Source organism: Citrus sinensis, chromosome 4, assembly GCF_022201045.2.
Source record: "Citrus sinensis cultivar Valencia sweet orange chromosome 4, DVS_A1.0, whole genome shotgun sequence".
Lineage (NCBI taxonomy): Eukaryota > Viridiplantae > Streptophyta > Magnoliopsida > Sapindales > Rutaceae > Citrus > Citrus sinensis.
In genome coordinates this window covers 27,794,730-27,816,017 of record NC_068559.1, presented here as the reverse complement: position 1 = coordinate 27,816,017, position 21,288 = coordinate 27,794,730, and the positions used below count along the sequence as shown (strand labels likewise).

Below are 21,288 nucleotides of genomic sequence, written 5' to 3'. Positions count from 1 at the left end.
ACATTTTAGCAATTTCGTTCACTTATTATTATTATTCTCTCTCAAATCATACATACGTATTGTTGTAACAACACTTGCACACTCCCCATCCATTCAATATCATATATATATATATAATTTTAATTCAATGAATAGTCTTGATGATAATTATAATTTTCTCTATATCACATCACAAAATAGTAATTATGGATTAGTTTATTCATATCATAAATCAAGCTCAAAATTGTTTGCGAGTAGCGTGCGTGTTTTCTCCGTGATGGATATTTAATAAATAAATAAATATCCCAAACGGGCTCATTAAAATGTTATGGAATGGGCCAGCGCTTTTTAACGAAAGCCCATTGACATTAAGAGCTCATGCAACTAGGGTTAGGGTTTTGCAAAATCATACACATATATATAAGCAGTCGTTATAAGAAGACGCGGCCTCTTCACGCCGTTTGCTTAGGCTTTTACAAAGATCGCACAGGGGGAGAGAGTGAGGGTAGCACCAGCGGCGCGCAAAGATGGTGCACGTTTCATTCTACCGCAACTGTATGTGCTTCTGTTTCTACAAATGCTTCATCTTTGTTTGATCATTATTGTTCTCTTTTTTAAATAATAATGAAATACTTTGTATATGATACTTTTTTCACTTTGATGCCGTCTCGATCTCGTTTGTTGGTGTTGTATAATATTATTGTTTGAATCCAAAGAAAGTGTAGGAAACTTGCGACCTTTTTATATGTGTTATCTGATCCAAATATCGGTAACTGAGCATCTGTTTTTTTTAGGTTTAGCCAGTAGAATGTTTGGTAGCCGGTATTATATTTGTGTGCAGATGGAGTCGGGAATTGTTTAAAGCTCATTATAGTACTCTTTTATGACGTATTAATTGTTGATGGTTACCGGTTCTTGTGATATTTGAGCTTATGATTGAGTATGAATCGATGTGTGAACAGATGGGAAAACCTTCAAGAAGCCAAGACGTCCCTATGAGAAGGAGCGATTGGATGCTGAGTTGAGACTTGTGGGAGAGTATGGGCTTCGCTGCAAGAGGGAACTCTGGAGGGTTCAATACGCACTGAGCCGCATCCGAAATGCTGCGAGGGATCTTCTCACTCTCGATGAGAAGAACCCACGACGTATTTTTGAGGGTGAGGCCCTTCTCAGGAGGATGCACAGGTATGGCTTCTTGGAAGAGAGCCAGAACAAGCTTGATTATGTGTTGGCCCTCACTGTGGAGAACTTTCTTGAGCGTCGTCTTCAGACCCTTGTGTTCAAGAGTGGCATGGCTAAGTCAATTCACCATGCTCGAGTGCTCATCAGGCAGAGGCACATTAGGTATAATTTATGCACTGTGTTTCCTTTTAGTTCATATCTGCTTTTTTCAGTGTCTGTAAAATCTTCAAATGCTTTTTCACATTTGTTTCTTTTCTATTATTCTAACATTTGACCAACATGAATTTAAATTGCTTGTTCCATCTCGATGTCTATTACTGAGTTTGTTGGTTTTAACCATTACTTACTGATCTTTAATTATTTGATTATTTTCTAGTTGCCTTTGGGTTGTTTAGCTGACATTTGCTTTTGGCTTTAAATTTTGTAAAATTATCTTGAGTTTGTGAATTGTGTTTTTATACACGTTCAGGTTATAATTATAATATTTGAAACTTGCCCACTAATTGATAATTGTAGTGTCATAATATATGTAATGATTCTAGCATGTATGGTTTACCAGTATTGTGGACGATCTTTTGGATATTATAATGTTTAGCAAGTTTGATTGTACTTGAGTTTACCTTTGTATTCTTGGGGCATTAATATGCCCTGCATGCACTACCCAGCAAATGCTTTTGGCTCTGTTAATCGGTGTATTCAAATTCTGTCACAGCTAACATCAGGACTGCTTTTGGTTTTTTTTCATAAAATGTGTTGTGCTTTTTTATCTATTTGATTACTTTTAACGTTGCTATGCCCTGTCCCTTTGAGTCGACTGTTTCTCTTTGAATGTATGAAGTAATGATACGTTGTTCTTGTTTTACAAGGTTTATTCGAGCTGGGTTGCTTTGATGTTCTAACCTTAATGTTTTAGTAAGATTGTTTTGAGGTCTTTAAGCGTGGTTATTTTGTATATTAAGGAATATCTATATTTCTGATTATCAGGGTTGGAAGGCAGCTTGTCAACATTCCCTCATTTGTAGTGAGGGTTGATTCCCAGAAGCACATTGAATTCTCACTCACAAGTCCATTTGGAGGCGGGCGCCCCGGAAGAGTGAAGAGAAGGAACATTAAGGCTGCTGCCAAGAAGGCCGCAGGTGGAGATGGAGATGAAGAGGATGAAGAATAAATTACCTTGTGTGAGCAGATAGTTTTTTTATGGTTACAGTAGGAACTCTGGCTGAACTTTGCAAATCGACTTATCTTCTCTTAAGTTTTATGTTTTTGCTAATTTTCTTCCTATAATAGGAGGTTTTGCTTGCTTTGTGCTTTACAGACTACTCATTGAGAGAATTGTTTTTGTTTTTTGGGATGTACTCTTTGATCCTTAAGCTTTTTTATGCCTAAATTAAATCTCCGTGTAGTTAGCTTTTTTGTGCGCATATATATATATTAGATTTAATGGAAAATTGTCGCTACTGCAATGGCATACCGATGCGATTGAAGCGTGCTTTTGTTATAGATGTGATGTGTGTCAAAAAATTTGTGCTCCTGGAGAGTTTCATCTATCAAGAATAAGCTTGGGCTTGGGCTTTAGATGGGTTTGTCATTAGCTCTCTCATTGGGCTTGTGCTTGGGCTTTTTCACACAAGATTAGAATCGTTGACGGTCCTCGCGCACACGTGTGAAAAGCGTAGCATAATCAATGGAAATTAGTAGCATAATCAATGGAAATTAGAATGAGGATAGGTTGGAATGAGAAAGAAATTTTAATGTTTATTTGATAAAAATAAATGAGAATGAAAATTAGAATGAGAATGAGCTGGATTAGAGATGAAATTTTAATGTTTATTTGACAAAAATAAATGAGAATGAGAATGTGTTGGAATGATGTGTTTATTTAGTAAAATAAATAGGAACGAGGTGATAATGAAAATTAATTTATTAAAATATTTATAGTATTAATAATTAATTTATCATTATTAATAATATTATCATTGTTATTATTATTATTATTAACAATAATTAATAATAACTAAAATAATAAAGTTAATAAAATTTAATGTTAATATTATCATTATTATTTTTATTTTTATTATTTTTATTATTTTTATTTTTATTATTGTTATTAAATTTTATTAACTTTATTATTTTAGTTATTATTAATTATTGTTATTATTAATTTTATTAATATTATCATTATTAACATTTCTTATTATTATTATTATTAAATTTTATTAACTTTATTATTTTTGTTATTATTAATTATTGTTATTATTAATTTTATTAATATTATCATTATTAACATTATTTATTATTATTATTAATTTTATTTTTTTAATTAATTATATTTTATAATAATATTTATACATGTATCTAAATAATGAAAATTACATTATTATTATTAAATTTTATTAACTTTATTGTTTTAGTTATTATTAATTATTGTTATTATTATTTTTTAAAATAATAATAATATTGTTAATAATGATAAATTAATTATTTTTATCATTATTTTTATTGTTAATAATGATAATATTATTAAAATAATAATAACAATAATTAATAATAATTAATATTATTATTATTAATGACATTTAAAATAATAAAATTAATTGTGATTTGAATAAGGGTAATTTGGAAAATATGAAAAAATTAGAGGGATACAAAAGTAAACATATATTTCATTCTCATTCCCTCATTTTCATTCCCAATAGTCTCAAATTATATGGGACCCATATATTTTATTCACATTCACAAATTACATTTTATCAAGTAAACATGAGTTATATTCTCATTCCCTAAACCCTCAAATAAACACATTATTAATATTCTTTTAAAATCTCAGTTTGTAAAATTATGTCAAAGCATAAATATAAATTTAATTGAACTAGAACTTAATATAACTTAATATATGATATAGTTACTTTATATAAAAATTTTGAATAATTAAGAAATAAATTACTTAATAATAAAATTTTTTATCATGAAACAGTATGTTTACTATTGTTTAATTTATTCTAAATGATAGTAAGATTAACTAAATTTCTATTGTAATTTTTTGCTCTTTTTTGTAATTTTACCTAAGAAAATTTTTTGCTCTTTATAAGAATTTTAAAGGAGTGTTAGAAGCTCCCCGCTCATTATTTTAAATTTTGTCAAATATTTGATCCAACTTGTAGTCTGTTTTGGAGTGTGGTGAGGTAGATAGACTTTAAAAGTGTTTGGTAATACTTGTAGTTGGGCTTTAGCAGCTTAGCAATTTTTTTTTCCCAACTTATTCCACAGTTATAATTGTTACTCCACATCAACTACAGGTTAAAAGTTACAGCATCTTACTCCCAAACATACCCTTGTTCTGTTAGAACTTGAGGTTGCTTCCGTATTCAACAAATGTGGGGGCGGCAGAAGACTCGCTTTTATTATATTAGGGCTTGGTAAGATGCACAAAACTTAAAGCCTAAAAGTTATTTTTATAACTTTAAAAATAGTTTTATTGATTCAACTTTTTAAATGCTACTCTTAGGATAATATATAATACATTATAAAATTATAATGTAGGAAAAAGTCTGTTTTACCCTCGGGTATGATAAAATAGTTCATTTCTTTTCTATTATTCAAACAATAATTCAACATATCCTTTTGTGAATTTATAGTTAATTTAATTTATAATTCATTAAACGCAAAATAAGATTGAATAAATTCAAATTATTTTAAAATAAAAATATAAAAGGTAATTAAATAAAATCTAACTTTATACATAGATCTAAAATTAGTTTAAGAATAATTTAATGAAACAAAAATAACACTAAAGAATATGCAACATTTGTGTGTGAGTGTGTGCAATATATATGGGTATGTGTGTTTTTTCAATGAAGTCAAATAAATTTTTGAACAAATAATAACAATAATATTTCAATCAAGTATTACTATTCACATTAAGGTTAGAAATAAACTAAAAATTTTTTTTAAAAAGTATCCATACTAACAGTTAATTAACGAAAGGCATTTTTAAAATATTATTTAAAAAATAAAAATCAGATAAATTATTACATCAAACCTTAATGGTGAAAAAGGCATTCTTCCTTGCAATGCACCATAGCAGCCCCCAGTCGGCCATTCATTATTTCCTTAAAGACCGTACCTAAAAATTACATTGAAAACACGGGGCTGCTTCTGAATGTTGTAAGCTTATCTCAACATGTTCACTGCCTTTTATCAATCTGCCTATAAAAATACTGATCTGATCGAATGTCCAATCAATTGAGAAAATTAAGGCTTAAAGTCAGTCATGATCCTCTTGACATCAGTAGTGTAAGATGTCATGGAATGTCAGCTTCACAATTACTGGCTTTGCCTAATTATTGTGGCGAAAATGATCTATTTCTTCATAATCACACCGTGCAATGCATCCATTTTTTGGGCTAAGTCATATGAATTTTCCAAAGTCTTTATGTATGTTTGGCGGTAAGTAAACTTAGATGGGTGGGGGATTTCTTTTTAATTAAGTTTTCTCTCCTTCAATTTGGTGTGAAGGTATCTTGTAGGCCTTATGAGATCTATGGTGAGCTAAAGTTAGATATACATACGGGCTTTATAATCGCCTTTGCTTGTTGGTTCCCTTTTTATTGGCATCTCAATTTAAACACTACCAGATTTGATATTTGGAAAAGTCCTAATGTATTACATGAATAATGAAATAGTGAAATGTGATACAACATTTTTTTTTAACCTAAACATAAGTCCCATTGAAAAAACATAACATTACAATGGTATATTGTCATGATACATTCAACGTAGGAAAACAAACATAAATATCTATTATCGTTAAACATATTGACAATCAAGAAGAAAAAAATACATTTAAGATAGTAAAGAATACTTTCATGTATTAAAAAAAAAATTATGTGTTCACATCTATTGAACCTGTATTATTTGAGCTCTTTCATATAATTCTTTTTGTACATATATAGCTTGTTATCCCCACTTATTTGATGCATGAAACTTGTAGATCTATTCTCATAAGCTGATCAAAGGTACCCTTAGAATGTAGCTATAACTTTGAAGAATGAAAGGGTATTCCACTCATTTCATTAGGGATATAGACCTATTTGATATAAATGGACAAATTGTGTCCTTTCTTGGAAAGTATTAGCAAATCAGAAACCCAGTTGTTATTTTGAAAAATAACAATTATTGATCCTCAAAACACATGAATTGTTGAACCAAAATCAATTTAAGTGCGCTTAATGCAACGACAACGACAATAATATGAATTGTTGGTTATATTCCATTACATGCTTAATGTGTGAACTGTTGGTTGTTATTTCTTGTGCAAGTCATGTAACATATTATAGTAATGAATCTCTAGCATATAAAAATAAGAGTAAAAAGGAAATGAATAAAAGCCTAGCACAAAAAGTTAAAAGAAAAAAAGGAAAAGAAAAAAAAAATCTTATCTTATTGAATATCACCTTCCAAACGCTAAATTTAATTTTGAGATTATGGAGGAAATTAAACATATATAACATACAAGTAATAGCCATGCTCGTGATGATCTATTAATAATATCACTAAAATAAATAAATAAATATTACAAACGGGCGCATTAAAATGTTATGAAATGGGCCAGCGATTTTTCACGAAAGCCCATTGACATTAATAGCTCAAGCAACTAGGGTTAGGGTTTTGCAAAATCATATATATGTATATAATAGCAGTCGTTATAAGAAGACACGGCCTCTTTACGCCATTTGCTTAGGCTTTTTCGAAGATCGCAGAGAGAGAGTGAGGGTAGCACCAGCGGCGCGCAAAGATGGTGCACGTTTCATTCTACCGCAACTGTATGTGCTTTTGTTCATAATTGTTCTCTTTGTTAAATAATAATAAAATACTTTGTATATGATACTTGTTTCACTTTGATACCGTCTCGATCTCGTTTGTCAGTGTTGTGTAATATTATTGTTTGGATCCAAAGAACGTGAAGGAAACTTGAGACCTTTTTGTATGTACTATCTGATCCAAATATCGGTAATTGAGCATCTGTTTTTTTAGGTTTAGCCAGTAGAATGTTTGGTAGCCGGTATTATATTTGTGTGCAGATGAAGTCGGGAATTGTTTAAAGCTCATTATAGTACTCTTCTATGACGTATTAATTGTTGATGGTTACCGGTTCTTGTGATATTTGAGCTTATGATTGATTATGAATCGATGTGTGAACAGATGGGAAAACCTTCAAGAAGCCAAGACGTCCCTATGAGAAGGAGCGATTGGATGCTGAGTTGAGACTTGTGGGAGAGTATGGGCTTCGCTGCAAGAGGGAACTCTGGAGGGTTCAATATGCACTGAGCCGCATCCGAAATGCTGCGAGGGATCTTCTCACTCTCGATGAGAAGAACCCACGTCGTATTTTCGAGGGTGAGGCTCTTCTCAGGAGGATGCACAGGTACGGCTTCTTGGAAGAGAGCCAGAACAAGCTTGATTATGTGTTGGCCCTCACTGTGGAGAACTTTCTTGAGCGTCGTCTCCAGACCCTTGTGTTCAAGAGTGGCATGGCTAAGTCAATTCACCATGCTCGAGTGCTCATCAGGCAGAGGCACATTAGGTATAATTTATGCACTGTGTCTCCTTTTAGTCCGTATCTGCTTTTTTCAGTGTCTGTAAAATCTTCAAATGCTTTTTCTCATTTGTTTCTTTTCTATTATGCTAACATTTGACCAACATGAATTTAAATTGCTTGTTCCATCTGGATGCCTATTACTGAGTTTGTTGGTTTTAACCATTACTTACTGATCTTTAATTATTTGATTATTTTCTAGTTGCCTTTGGGTTGTTAAGCTGACATTTGGTTTTTGGCTTTAAAATTTGTTAAATTATCTCGAGTTTGTGAATTGTGTTTTTATACACGTTCAGGTTATAATTATAATATTTGAAACTTGCCCACTAATTGATAATTGTAGTGTCATAATATATGTAATGATTCTAGCATGTATGGTTTACCAGTATTGTGGATGATCTTTTGGATATTATAATGTTTAGCAAGTTTGATTGTTTACCTTTTTATTCTTGGGGCATTAATATGCCGTGCATGCACTACCCAAAATGCTTTTGGCTTTGTTAATTGGTGTATTCAAATTCTGTCACTGCTGACATCAGGACTGCTTTTGGTTTTTTTCATAAAATTTGTTGCGTTTTTTTATCTATTTGATTGCTTTAATGTTGCTAGGCCCTGTCCCTTTGAGTCGTCTTATTTGATTTTGTCTTTGTCAAGATCTTATTTTTTCAATTTGTGACAAGGAAGTTAAAACTTTTTTTTTTTTTCTGTTGGTCAATTAGCCGACTGTTTCTCTGTGAATGTATACAGTAATGATATGTTCTTTTTTCTCAAAGCTTATTTGAGCTGGGTTGCTTTGATGTTCTAACCTTAATGTTTTAGTAAGATTGTTTTGAGGTCTTTAAGCGTGGTTATTTTGTATATTAATGAATATCTATATTTCTGATTATCAGGGTTGGAAGGCAGCTTGTCAACATTCCCTCATTTGTAGTGAGGGTTGATTCCCAGAAGCACATTGAATTCTCACTGACAAGTCCATTCGGAGGTGGCCGCCCTGGAAGAGTGAAGAGAAGGAACATCAAGGCTGCTGCCAAGAAGGCCGCAGGTGGAGATGGAGATGAAGAGGATGAAGAATAAATTACCTGTGTGAACAGATAGTTTTTTTATGGTTACAGTAGGAATTCTGGCTGAACTTTGCAAGTGGACTTATCTTCTCTAAGTTTTATGTTTTTGTTTGCGAATTTTCTTGCTATAATAGGAGGTTTTGCTTGCTTTGTGTCGCATATCTATAGATAGATAGATAGATAGGTAGTTTCTGCTCCTGGAGAGTTTCATTTATCGAGAATAAGCTTGGGCTTTAGATGGGTTTGTAATCAGCTCTCTCATTGGGTGCGACTCGTGCTTGGGCTTCACGTGGGCTGTTCACACGAGATTAGAATATTTTGCGGTGCTCGCACACACGTGTGAAAAGCGTAGCATAAACATGTGTTCCTTTCACACCTCTTAATATTCTTTTAAAATCTCAGTTTGTAAAATTACGTCAAAGTACAAATATAAATTTAATTAAACTAAAACTTAATGTATGTATAGTTATTTTTTATAAAATTAAAATTAAAAAATTGAGTAATTGAGAAATAAATTACTTAATAATAAAAATTTTACAATGAAACAGTATGTTTACTATTATTTAATTATTCTAAATGATAGTAAGATATACTAAATTTCTATTGTAATTTTTTGCTCTTTTTTGTAATTTTGCCCAAGAAATAAAAAATATAGAAAAATGAGGTTGTATAAGAATTTTAAAGGAGTGTTAGAAGCTGTTATTTTAAATTTTGTCAAATATTTGATCCAACTTGTAATCTGTTTGAGAGTGTGGTGAGGTAGTTAAGCGTTGGAAGTGTTTGGTAATATTTGTAGTTGGGCTTTAGCAATTTAGCAAAAAAAAATTTCCAACTTCTACTCCACAGCTATAATTTTTACTCAACATCAGCTGCATGTTAAAAGTTACAGCATTTTATTCCCAAACATACCCCGATTCTGTTAGAGCTTGAGGTTGCTTCCGTATTCAATAAATGTGGGGACATCAGAAGACTCGCTTTTATTATATTAGGGCTTGGTATGATGCACAATACTTCAAGCCTAAAAGTTATATTTATAAATTTAAAAATAGTCTTATTGATTCAACTTTTTAAATGCTACTATTAGGATAATATATAATACATTACAATGTCGGAAAAAGTCCTTTTTACCCTCGGGTTTGATAAAATAGTTCATTTCTTTTATATTATTCAAACAATAATTCAACATATCCTTTTGTGATTTTATAGTTAATTTAATATATAATTCATTAAACGCAAAATAAGATTGAATAAATTCAAATCATTTTAAAGAAAAAATCTAAAAGGCAATTAAATAAAATCTAACTTTATACACAAATTTAAAATTAGTTTAAGAATAACTTAACGAAACAAAAATAACACTAAAGAATATGTAACATTTGTGCGTGAGTGTGTGCAATATATATGGGTATGTGTGTTTTTTCAATGAAGTCAAAAAAAATTTTGAACAAATAATAATAATAATATTTCAATCAAGTATCACTATTCACATTAAGGTTAGAAACAAACTAAAAGATTAAAAAAAATACCCATACTAACAGTTAATTAACGAAAGGCTATTTTAGAATATTATTTAAAAAATAAAAACTAAATAAATTATTACATCAAATGAGAAAGGCATTCTTCCCTGTAATGCTACCAGTCAGCCATTCATTATTTCCTTAAAGACCGTACCGTGCTACCAACTTGTCTCATGGTTACTAAAAATCACATGGAAAACATGGGCTGCTTCTGAATGTTGTAAGCTTATCTCAACATGTTCACTGCCTTTTATCAATCTGCCTATTAAAATACTGATTTGATCGAATGTCCAATCAATTGAGAAAATTAAGGCTTAAAGTCAGTCATGATCCTCTTGACATCAGCAGTGTAAGATGTCATGGAATGTCAGCTTTTCACAATTACTGGCTTTGCCTAATTATTGTGGAGAAAATGGTCTATTTCTTCATAATCACACCGTGCAAATGCATCCATTTTTTGGGCCAAGTCATGAATTTTCCAAAGTCTTTATGTATGTTTGGCGGTAAGTAAACTTAGATGGGTGGGGGATTTCTTTTTAATTAAGTTTTCTCTCCTTTTTATTGGCATCTCAATTTAAACACTACCGGATTTGATATTTGGAAAAACCCTAGTGTATTACATGAATAATGAAATAGTGAAATGTGATACAGCATTTTTTTTTTTAACCTAAACATAAGTCCCATTAAAAAAACATAACAACATTACAATGGTATACTTTCACGATACATTCAACATCTATTATCGTTGAATGTATTGACAATTAAGAAGAAAAAAATACACTTAAGATACCAAAGAGTACTTTCATTGAAACAAAAAATGATGTGTTCAAATCTATTGAACTTGTATTATTTGAGCTCTTTTATATAATTCTTTTTATACATATATAGCTTGTTATCCCCACTTATTTGATGCATGAAACTTGTAGATCTATTAAAGAAAAAAAAAAGTCATTATACCCCACCACAATAAGTTAAAAACATAAGTTCATCCCAAATTAATAGATTATTCACGAAGATTTCTACCTTCAAAAGGAAGTCTGTTTATCTTCTCTCACACAATGATGGAATGAAAAGATAAATAAATATATAAATAAAGTAATAGGGAACCCCAGTTTTATGAATCTTTTTTTTTTCTTCCCAATTAAGTAAATTTACTCTATTTTTAGCCAATAGTTATCGTATCAAATTATTATGTATTGATCTTATTGCATGAATTTGTAATTGTGCCATGAATTATGTGTCAAATTATTAGAAAGAAATTTGCCTCTCCATTCCAAGTAATAGAAACAGAAGTACCAACTGAACCTAACCCAATAATAAAAAAGAGTTTTAAAAGCATCAAACTCTGTCCAGTTAAGGGTAAAACAAGTCGAATTTCCCGTTTAATACGCACAGAGCAATAAAGGGCAACTACAATCTGATGGGAGTTCGCAGAGCAACGGTGAATAATTTAAAACTTATTGATGACAAAAATTACAAGTGGTGGGGTTGTTGTGTTTCATTTTCATATGGGGTATTATTATTATTATTATTATTATTACTGCGTGTCTAAAATTGTTGGGAGCAGAAATGAAAGACGATTTCGTAAAGGAAAGTAGGAACAAACAGCTATCAGGGACCAGGCTGTGCCTATATGTCATTTCCTTCTCTCACCGATCTAAAATTGAAGTGTCGTATTTCAATTTGCCTAGTTGCTTCTGTGGATTTGGAATCTGAAGTTGACACCCAAACCACCATTCTCCTTGCAAGTTTCATCTGTTTGGCTATTGGATCCGTGGCCAAATAATGTTATTACGTCATTGGCTAATTCATGCCTAAATCCCATTGCATGCTGTTGTGATCCAATCATCTTTCTGTTTTCCCTCAATCAATCTTCTCTCGAGCTCACAGATCCGATCAGCTGTGGTGGCTACATTATTTATATTATTATTATTATTATTAGCATCGTTTCTTTCCAATTAAAACAGCATAATATTTCGTATTAAAAGAGTCAAGAATAGCCAATAATATATCATCGCATAGGTGTAAACACAAGGTCATTTCCTGCTTCTTAAGTATCGTAAATTAAGATAATGTTTAAGATTAAAGCTTAAATTAGGACAACGACTAATTATAAAACACAATTAAAACTACATTTCAATTAAAAGAAGAATCGGGTGCAGTGTCGGCAACAACACACTGTTACCAACAACGCAATGGTGTCACAAACACAAAGATAATTAATGTCACTAAAATAGAGAAAACTATGGTGCAACGGTGGATCCAACGGTCGGATGCAGCGGTGTCACGGTACCACCGTTGCACCGTAGCTTAACCCCACTAAAATACATCGACGCACCACATTTTAAGCGAACCTAAACGTTGAGCAATAACATCGGCAAGTATTCATAAAGAAAGAATGAGTACACACTTGCACTCCAAAAACCCAGCCAAATAAAAAGTCAACATACATATGCACTCCACGATATGAATGTCCATTTCTTTCTATTGTTCAAGTTGAAACCAAAAAACTAACCTACCAATATCTCGTAGGGATCAATCAAAGGAACCAAGAGATGAAAAGAAAAAGAAAAAAGAAAGTGGAGGGCAAAAGAGATGAAGAACAGATTCAACAATGGAATAAACGGAGTTGGAGAAAGAACAACCTTAACTTGACCGAAGTGACTCGGACTCGTACTGCACGAACCCAGTTGGAGATGAAATTTTATACCTACGTACGTGATCGTGTCTGCCAATACACTGTCCCAAGGATTCTCAATTCCATTATCCATCCGCCTGGTCTTTCCTTGCTTCTGGTTCCAGATTTACATCACCGTTTCTTTATTTAAATAACGTTTGAGGAATAAAACTCAGTTGTCTATGGGTTACAGCGAACACTTCAAGAAGATGCATTAATTATTTTCAAGTTTTTTCTTTTTTTTTTCCCCCCTTCTTTAAAAATTCTCACTTATTTACCATTATTATTGCTTGCTGCCTTTGGATATGTCAAAGATAAATTATTAGAGATATAAGGTGAAGGCATCTAGATGCCTTGGTGTTTTAATTCGCAACTGCGGTGAAATGAGATCGCTAGTTCATTACCATTGGGGAAAAACAACTTTTATTTTTTAAAACAAACATTACTTCTTTTAATTTGATGGAACACAATAGTTACACAAGGATAACTCTATTAAAAATGACGTACACATATAAAATTCAAGTTACATTAATCGGCCTCTCCTGTAATATGGATAGAGAAAAGTAATCCTCCTGATATATATATATATATATATATATATATATATGTATAGATTTCTAATGTTACCCTTACAAATAATAGAAATTCAAATAACCCTCATCACAAACACCCAAGTTAATTTGACACTTTCAATTGACATGATTATAGGATTTCTATAAGATTCATCCTCTCTATGCCTTGAAAATGTCCAATTTGAAATTTGAAAGTTTTGGATCTAGAAAGAAATTATACTAAACACCTACACTCAAAAGTCAAAACTCAGCACATATCTAAATATGATATATGGAATAAAATAGAGTCACAAATCAATAACAACTCCATATTATGGAGGAATCTGCCTTCATTCAACATACTGGATACCGAAGATAGATTAGTCTTCGGCAGACAGAAAAGATGAGAAAATTGAAGTTCTACAGAAGAGGCGGCGTTGGAGAGGGAGAGCAAGTCAGAGTGAATTTAATATTTTTGAAATATGATGATCAGGTCCTGAGATTCTTGTCGATGTTATGAAAATATCAACCGGAAAATCAAGAATATTCAAGCAAAAAGGATCGTGACGGGTACGGCACGGCCGTTAACGACCACATCAAATTGACATCATGCCTGTCAGTTTCCAATCATAGAAGATAAATTATGGGTTAATGGACTTGGAGTCCTTTAGGACCCACTGCCTCTAATTGCACACAAAATCGGTCTATCAAAACATCATTACACGCTATTTTGGAAAATTGATGGCTGTTGTTAGTTTGGCTTAATTAAGAAGATAACACATGATGGATAGATGCATAAAAGTTAAAAACAGATATGTTCTAAAATCTCAGATCATCTGGACAACCAACCATCAAAGAAACCATGTATTCTTTTGGTTATCTACATTACACGTCACGCAGCACCGTGATTAGCGACGTATTTGTCTTTGCAATTCGAGCTACGAAATTTTCAATTTCATTGTTTGAAAAAATACCTTTAGAATTCATCAAAAATCCTATGGAAACATCAATAACGCTGTGGGTAAAATAATTTAATCGAAAATTATCTCTACACTATACTATCTTTTTTTTTTTTATCATACGTACATCTAATTATGATAAAATTTTAATATGTACTTTACACCATCTTTATTTTTAAGTTTATATCGATCAACTACTTTGATACTAAAAAATAATTATTTTTTATCATTAAATGAATTAAAAAAATAAAAAAAAATTATAATAAATCTTGGCTTTCGACAATCTTAATCCCTTAGTCCCACTTCCCAGCAAGGGATTAATAATGATCACAAGTCCTTACTCCTTAGAGGTCGAATGCTTATTTAGCAATGGTTTATGTATTTTATTAAAGTGCATATTACATTATTATGTCATACAATGTAATAATTTGTTCGTACTCCAATGAAGTACGAAATCTCGTTGAAAAATTTCTATTGAAAGGTTATGGGTTTGGTGTCTCATTGATGATTGTGAATCCATAATATTATCATCATCTTATTGAAGTTAGGGTGGGTAAATTTAGAGCCCAACCAGTCTGATTAGATTTCAGATTAATTAGATTTGAGAAAAAAATAATCCAAACTCAATTTAAATTCATGAAATTTAATCCAATCAACATTTAATTCAATCAAATTGAACGGATTCCTATCTAATCGAATTGAGGGGTTCATTGGCATATTTAATTCAGATCGAATCAAGTTATTTACACATCCTTGGACCCGCAAAATTATAGTGGGCAAGCCTTGAAACGTAGCCGTCTCAATCAAAGAGGATGATGCATGTAACGACTAGAATTGTGTAACAATGCCCATCATCATATTCATATGTGGACAATGGACATGGCAGACACACACATACCATCGCCACCTTTTGTCACAATCACTATAATGTCGGCCGGACCCCACCACCTGTTCCCAGTTCATATGTGGTCCCCAATAATTGTCTAGTTGCCGTTAGATTATTCTAATCATCATCATCATTCAGGCCCCCCACCGAAGACAGCACGTACGATCCATCACATCATATCACCATGTCACGAGCCTATTCCTGTTTTATTTTATTCTCATAATTTTTTTTTTATTAAAGTAGTACCAATGCACATTTTTTTAATTAATTAAACTCCAAAGAATTTTATAGTCACTTCATATAAAATATAACAAATTAAATTCATATGATAATACATAAATTTAAACAAAATAAGAGTATTTCACATTAAACTTATATTTTTCGAATTTGCTATTTCTTTAATAATATTATAATCTAGGGCTTCGATGGGTGAAGTTTATGAAAAAAGTCTGACAATTATTTTTTGACAAAATAATGAAGTGGTAATTGAAATTTTAAAAGCGTTTATGGCTCAATAAATTACTTTTAGAAAACAATTTCTTACATATTTTCCAAAACTGAATGCCGCGAAAAATTAAAAAAAAAATTACAAAATTAGCATATTTTAACAGATTTATCACCTACTTTTTCTTGTCAAAACTTTAAAAAAATAAAGTACTTTTAATCCCAAACATAATCGAGAGCACTGAGCAGTAAAGCATCTTCCATGTTTTATCACTTACAAAAAAAACAAAAATTATATATGTGTGTGTGTGTGTGTGTGTACATCCTTCGATGTCAAGTTTTTCTTCAGACCAAAAGCATAAGCGCGTGTAATGCACGGTCGCGGTAAAAGCGGATGGTATTATTGACATTTTCTTCCTTCCACAAAAATATTATGATTAGTTAAATTAATTACTTAATTAAAAATTCATTAGTCATTGAATCATTTAATATTCATTAATTAATTTTATTATTAATTATCAACATATTATTTTCCAATTCACGTCAAATATCTTGAGTAATCGCAGCATCACCCCTCCCATATGGCCGCACTTCATTTTTGTGCCCCCATCCGTAACTGTCTATAAAGGGACAATTTTGTCTTTTGACTGTGCCACCGGGAGTGACTGGTGTGCCCATGGAAACTCTGTAAAGAAAAAAAAAGTTGAAATAAAAAAAATGAAAACTTTTTCACTTATATTTCTTCTTCTAAAATTTTATATTCTAGAAACAAGAGACGACATATGGATAAATTTTAAGTTTTGTTTTACACAAAAGAAAAGAGAGGGACCAAAATGAAACCTAGAAATTTCTCCATTTTTACGAATCACTCCCGCTCACTCCTATCTAATTCATTTTGAACCCCTACTAATTACTTTCACCCTAATTTTTAACTTCTTAGCTTATAACATCTAAGCTACATGAAAAGTTGAGACTGTAACAAGGTGTAGTAATTAGCAGCCTCATCCTCAAGATCCCACAAGCCATCACATAAAGCCAAACAATCCGCACTACTAATCCCTACTTCATCAGAATCAGTACTGCTGTTATTAGCACCAGAAGCTTCCATAGATGGAATCCCAAGCTCATCATCAGAGGCTTCAAGAAGATGTCTCATGACTCTCTCTTTATCATCAACTTCATCTTCCTGGTTTGAAGAATGAGAAGAAGAAGAAGAAGAAGAAGAAGAGATAATGGGGTCGCTGGATTCTTGGTCATCGTTAGTGTTTGGACATGGGATAGAGTCGTGAGAAGAAAGCTCATGCTGCAAGCTTGTCATTAAAGAAGACAAGTCTTGAGCTGGCTCTTCTTCTTCAGCTTCATCAAGCAAAGACAGTATGTGGTTGTATGATGATGGCTTGTGACGCTTTGTTTCTTCAACTTCAACTAATTCATCTATCTGTTTCCCTTCTCTTTGGCGTTTTAATGTCGACTCAGCCATGATATGGAGGAGAAAAATTTAACAAACAAACAAAGCTAGAGCTTTGTTTAAAGGCAAGCGTTGAAAGAAAAGTTGGAAGGTACTTGAATGAAATGCAAGTATGAGGAGGGAGATAAGGGGGGATACGAAGGTTTATATAGAGATTGAAGCAAAGTGTAGTTCCGGTCAAAACGAGTTAAACAAGAAAGCGAGAATATTTAATATGTTGTGTGTTTGTGTGTTTTTCTTTTTTATTATTATTTATTAGAGGGGAAAAAAAAGATGCTCAAATAAAAAAGAAAGAAGAGATTATTGTCACACTCATGAGTTGGTCTTCCTTGGATATGAACCGTTGGATGTAACTTTCTTTGGAGATTTGGGATACCGATGAAGATCGGACGGGTGATAATTGAAGGGGTGTCGGACAAAAGAGAGTTGAGGTAATGACAAAAGTGGACAGAAGAGGTAATTACATCAACAAAGAAAAGCCAGACATGCGTAAACCGAGGCGGGTTACACTTGAAACACAAAAAGTGGCAAAATCTCTTTATCTTTACTCGGTGGTCTAAAAAAGTTTTAAAAAAAAAAAATTTGATTAATTTGTTTTAATATGTACGAAGCAGCAGTGGTAAGTTTCTGAACACAGACAAGATATCTATCAATAATTATGAATTGTATCTCCAATCGATCAGCTTTACAGAGTTCTACGGACGGTCCAGATGGGTTTGCAGGTGAAGTGTCCGTGGCTGATGAGACCTAGTTTAATATCTCTAGGCGTTATTAAGAGGGACCTGTCTATGGTACAGATTCTGTAACAAATATCTCCCGTCATCCCACCATCCGATTTTCTATTGCTTAATTTCTCACTCCACATCTAACCACATCCAACGGCTGATGCTGCAGTCTGTAGCTTACAGATTCTGTAAGCTAGTCAAGTCCTATTAAGAGTTTCGAGATGAAGGGTATAATGGTGATTAAGGGAAGGTTTGGACGTGACAGACCACATGACTACACGAGGGAGAAGGGGGCGATTGATGACTGATCATGTGATGGACGGATGGGCTGAGCTGAGCTGAGGAGGTGAAGGTGCAGCTGCACCAACTCCAGTCCACAATTGCAGTCACGTTTGATGGGACTTTTATATAATATATGTAATTGGGTCCACCTACAACAATAGTACGGTACAATTATTATTTTCAGCCATTAAATTTAATGACTGATTATACTATACCACTGATGCAATATAATTTTACCCTATCTATCTAATTATGTATCATAAAAAGACACTGTACAGTGTTTGTACGAAATGGAAGCCGCGGCCTCAACTTGTGAAAATGCGATTGTTCCTTCCTTGCGCTCAAAACTTATCTTTCGTCTTTGGATTAAGGACCACACGTGCATCAAGGTGGAAACCAAAAATGGTTACTTGATGAAATCCCCCTATCGCCATCCTTAAGGTATCACCTGTATCTCTCTGTACTCATATTCTGGTCTAAAAATATTCTTCTTAAAAATTTAAAGGAAAAAAAAATAAAATACTTCCTGGGCTTGTAATAAAATTTGATTAAATATGGAAATTTGTGTTATTGGTTATAGCGATCCTTTTTTTTTTTTATGAATATAATAAGTCTATATAATTATTTTCAAACCCAATAAAATCTCTTTGCACAATTGAACTAATAACTTTAGGTCGTTAACGGATTCCCTAACTAAACTATAATCGGAGGCTTGCAAAAGTCTAATTTCATTAAAATTAGGGCACAATTTACAAGATCTATATAGTATAATTCAAAAATTTGCACTAATAAATGTGAGTTTTACACTTTTGCTACCACTGCTAACTATGTAGACGATTGCATTGTTGAAGGAAGAGATAGTGAGATACCAACCGCTTGGCCGTAGAGTAGTTGAAAGTTTCCAAACCAAAAGAATATACGATTCCAAAGCCCTTTTTAATTTGGCTTTCAGTTTTTATTATTATATACTTTTTTTTCTCCAATAATTACATAAATATTGTGAGTACAAATCTTCTTACAGAATCAATTAAGGTAGAGATTAAAGATTGAAAAATATAGTGGAATATTAATATATATACCCATTTAAAGTTAATATTCGAAGATAAAATTCATTTGGTCCCCAAATTTGATGTGAGTGTTTAATCAGGCTACCAAAAAGTTGGTTATAACTGGCGGTTTCCTCTTAATAACAAACTTGTAACAGAAAAAGAAGGTACAACCAATTTTGTCAACAATGGATAATTCTCCCCCATTTTATTATTAACTATACGTCTATATAAAAACTTTTGCTCACTCTTTACCCCCCTTCCTGCTAAAAAGTTGTAGGAAAAAAGACCATACGCCGTTCCTTTAAAATCACCCTCACGAATCTTATTAAAATTTTGAGTAATATATTAGGCCGTTCCTTAAGTTACAATTGGATGAGCCGAAACTTAGGCTAATAGAAACAGTGTCATTTAAAAAAAAAAAAAAACGTGGGTGATGGAAGTTGCGAATATTATTAACTTAACAAGACTGGTAATAATATGATATAAAGTTGGAATACCAAATTATAGTGTTATAAAATCAATCTTTATTACGTAGATGTAAAAGAGTAAGATAATTTAATACCGGATAAAAGTTCATTTAGTCCTTATTTTTTAAGATTATTGGTCATTAGTCCCTATATTTTTTTTAATAATAACTCAAAATATCCATGTCATTAAATTATTGACACCCCTGCCATTACTTTTTATTCATTTTGACCTATTTTTATAATATTACCACATTACAATAATTTTTTTACATTAATAAAAAGAAAAAATTAAATTACCAATAGAAACAAAAATAATATATATTAATTTTATTGAACATTCTACCGAAGAGTTAATATAATTATTTTTTATTAATGTCCAAAAAATTGGTAATTTAATTTTGTTCGATATTAATTTTTTTTGGATATCCATGAGCTTTTACAAAAATAATATATATTTTTTTGTTTTTATTTTATTTTTTGGGATTAAAATGGTAATTTAATTTTTTTCTTTTTATTAATGTCTAAAAAAATTATTGTACGAGGATAGTATTGTAAAAGCAAGTAAAAAATAATAAAAAGTAACAAAAGGTGTGTCAATAGTTTAACGGTAAGAATGTTTTAAAGTATTTTTAAAAATTATAGAGACTAAACAGATACTAACATCATAATATGATAAGTAAATGAATTTTTACTTGTTTGATCCCTTGGTAAATGAATTTTTTTAGTAATATCACATCATGTGTCATATGAATTTGTACATCAATTTTATAAGCATTATGTTATCATATAAATCTTATCTCTTGTGCATCCTAATCACTACTTGCCGATTCTAAGATACGTGAATAACCTAAAATTTGGATATACAAAAGTATTATAAATACATATTAGTTGTAAAAAATGATTCTTTTTTTTTTCTCCCTCTAAGGACAGGTAAGGAGTGTCTTTCCAAAAAGGATGGTGAAATATATTAAGGAAAGAAATTCTTTTATGAGGAAAAAAAAAAGAAATAGATTATATATAAAAAAAAAAAAATTCCCTAAGAACTTATCAATAAAAACGAAAGGTGAGTTTGTTTGACCACATTGAATAATTAATTTCCCTATGCTCTGAGTTCCGGCTCTTTTTTTTTTTTTTTAAAAAAAAAAGGGGCAAATGCTACCCCAGAGGCGTTTTAATTGCGTGTCTTATGGAGATTTGCACTTGTATTTGATGTGGATCGTGCAACTTTTGTCTTTTTAAATCTCAATTTAACAATCAAGATTAAAGACGACCAAACGCACTTCAACTGCAACGAGTTAAGCTGCAACAATTATTTTTATTATGGGATTATGATCCAAATCACGTGGGCCGTTTAGATTCAATCAACTCAACTGACCCATTAGAAAGAAAAAAATAATAATTAAATTAAGTTATATCTCAATTTGCTTAGTTGTTGCTCGTTGGAAT

The 21,288-nt window shown here is 31.6% G+C and overlaps 3 protein-coding genes across 3 annotated transcripts; 2 read left to right on the top strand and 1 right to left on the bottom strand.

Moving 5' to 3' along the window:
• The first annotated feature begins 369 nt into the window (after window positions 1-369).
• LOC102625078 (40S ribosomal protein S9-2) lies at window positions 370-2,567 on the top strand. Its single transcript, XM_006483124.4, has 3 exons — window positions 370-534; window positions 942-1,323; window positions 2,146-2,567. Exons 1-3 carry the CDS (start codon window positions 507-509, stop codon window positions 2,327-2,329), a joined length of 594 nt encoding a protein of 197 aa, XP_006483187.1. The 5' UTR covers window positions 370-506; the 3' UTR covers window positions 2,330-2,567.
• A 4,253-nt stretch (window positions 2,568-6,820) lies between these two features.
• On the top strand, window positions 6,821-8,969 carry LOC102625367 (40S ribosomal protein S9-2). Its single transcript, XM_006483125.4, has 3 exons — window positions 6,821-6,983; window positions 7,363-7,744; window positions 8,647-8,969. The coding sequence occupies exons 1-3, from the start codon at window positions 6,956-6,958 to the stop codon at window positions 8,828-8,830; spliced, it is 594 nt and encodes a 197-aa protein (XP_006483188.1). The 5' UTR covers window positions 6,821-6,955; the 3' UTR covers window positions 8,831-8,969.
• A 7,591-nt stretch (window positions 8,970-16,560) lies between these two features.
• On the bottom strand, window positions 16,561-17,499 carry LOC102625639 (uncharacterized). Its single transcript, XM_006483126.4, has one exon. It carries the CDS (start codon window positions 17,329-17,331, stop codon window positions 16,807-16,809), a length of 525 nt encoding a protein of 174 aa, XP_006483189.1. The 5' UTR covers window positions 17,332-17,499; the 3' UTR covers window positions 16,561-16,806.
• Between the last annotated feature and the right edge of the window lie 3,789 nt (window positions 17,500-21,288).

Excerpts from the sequence above, each read along its gene's own strand:
- LOC102625078 (XM_006483124.4), top strand. The coding sequence starts at position 507 with ATGGTGCACGTTTCATTCTACCGCAACT. Across the intron at positions 535-941 it reads CGTTTCATTCTACCGCAACT|ATGGGAAAACCTTCAAGAAG; the intron begins GTATGTGCTTCT and ends ATGTGTGAACAG. Across the intron at positions 1,324-2,145 it reads ATCAGGCAGAGGCACATTAG|GGTTGGAAGGCAGCTTGTCA; the intron begins GTATAATTTATG and ends TCTGATTATCAG.
- LOC102625367 (XM_006483125.4), top strand. The coding sequence starts at position 6,956 with ATGGTGCACGTTTCATTCTACCGCAACT. Across the intron at positions 6,984-7,362 it reads CGTTTCATTCTACCGCAACT|ATGGGAAAACCTTCAAGAAG; the intron begins GTATGTGCTTTT and ends ATGTGTGAACAG. Across the intron at positions 7,745-8,646 it reads ATCAGGCAGAGGCACATTAG|GGTTGGAAGGCAGCTTGTCA; the intron begins GTATAATTTATG and ends TCTGATTATCAG.
- LOC102625639 (XM_006483126.4), bottom strand. The coding sequence starts at position 17,331 with ATGGCTGAGTCGACATTAAAACGCCAAAGAGAAGGGAAACAGATAGAT.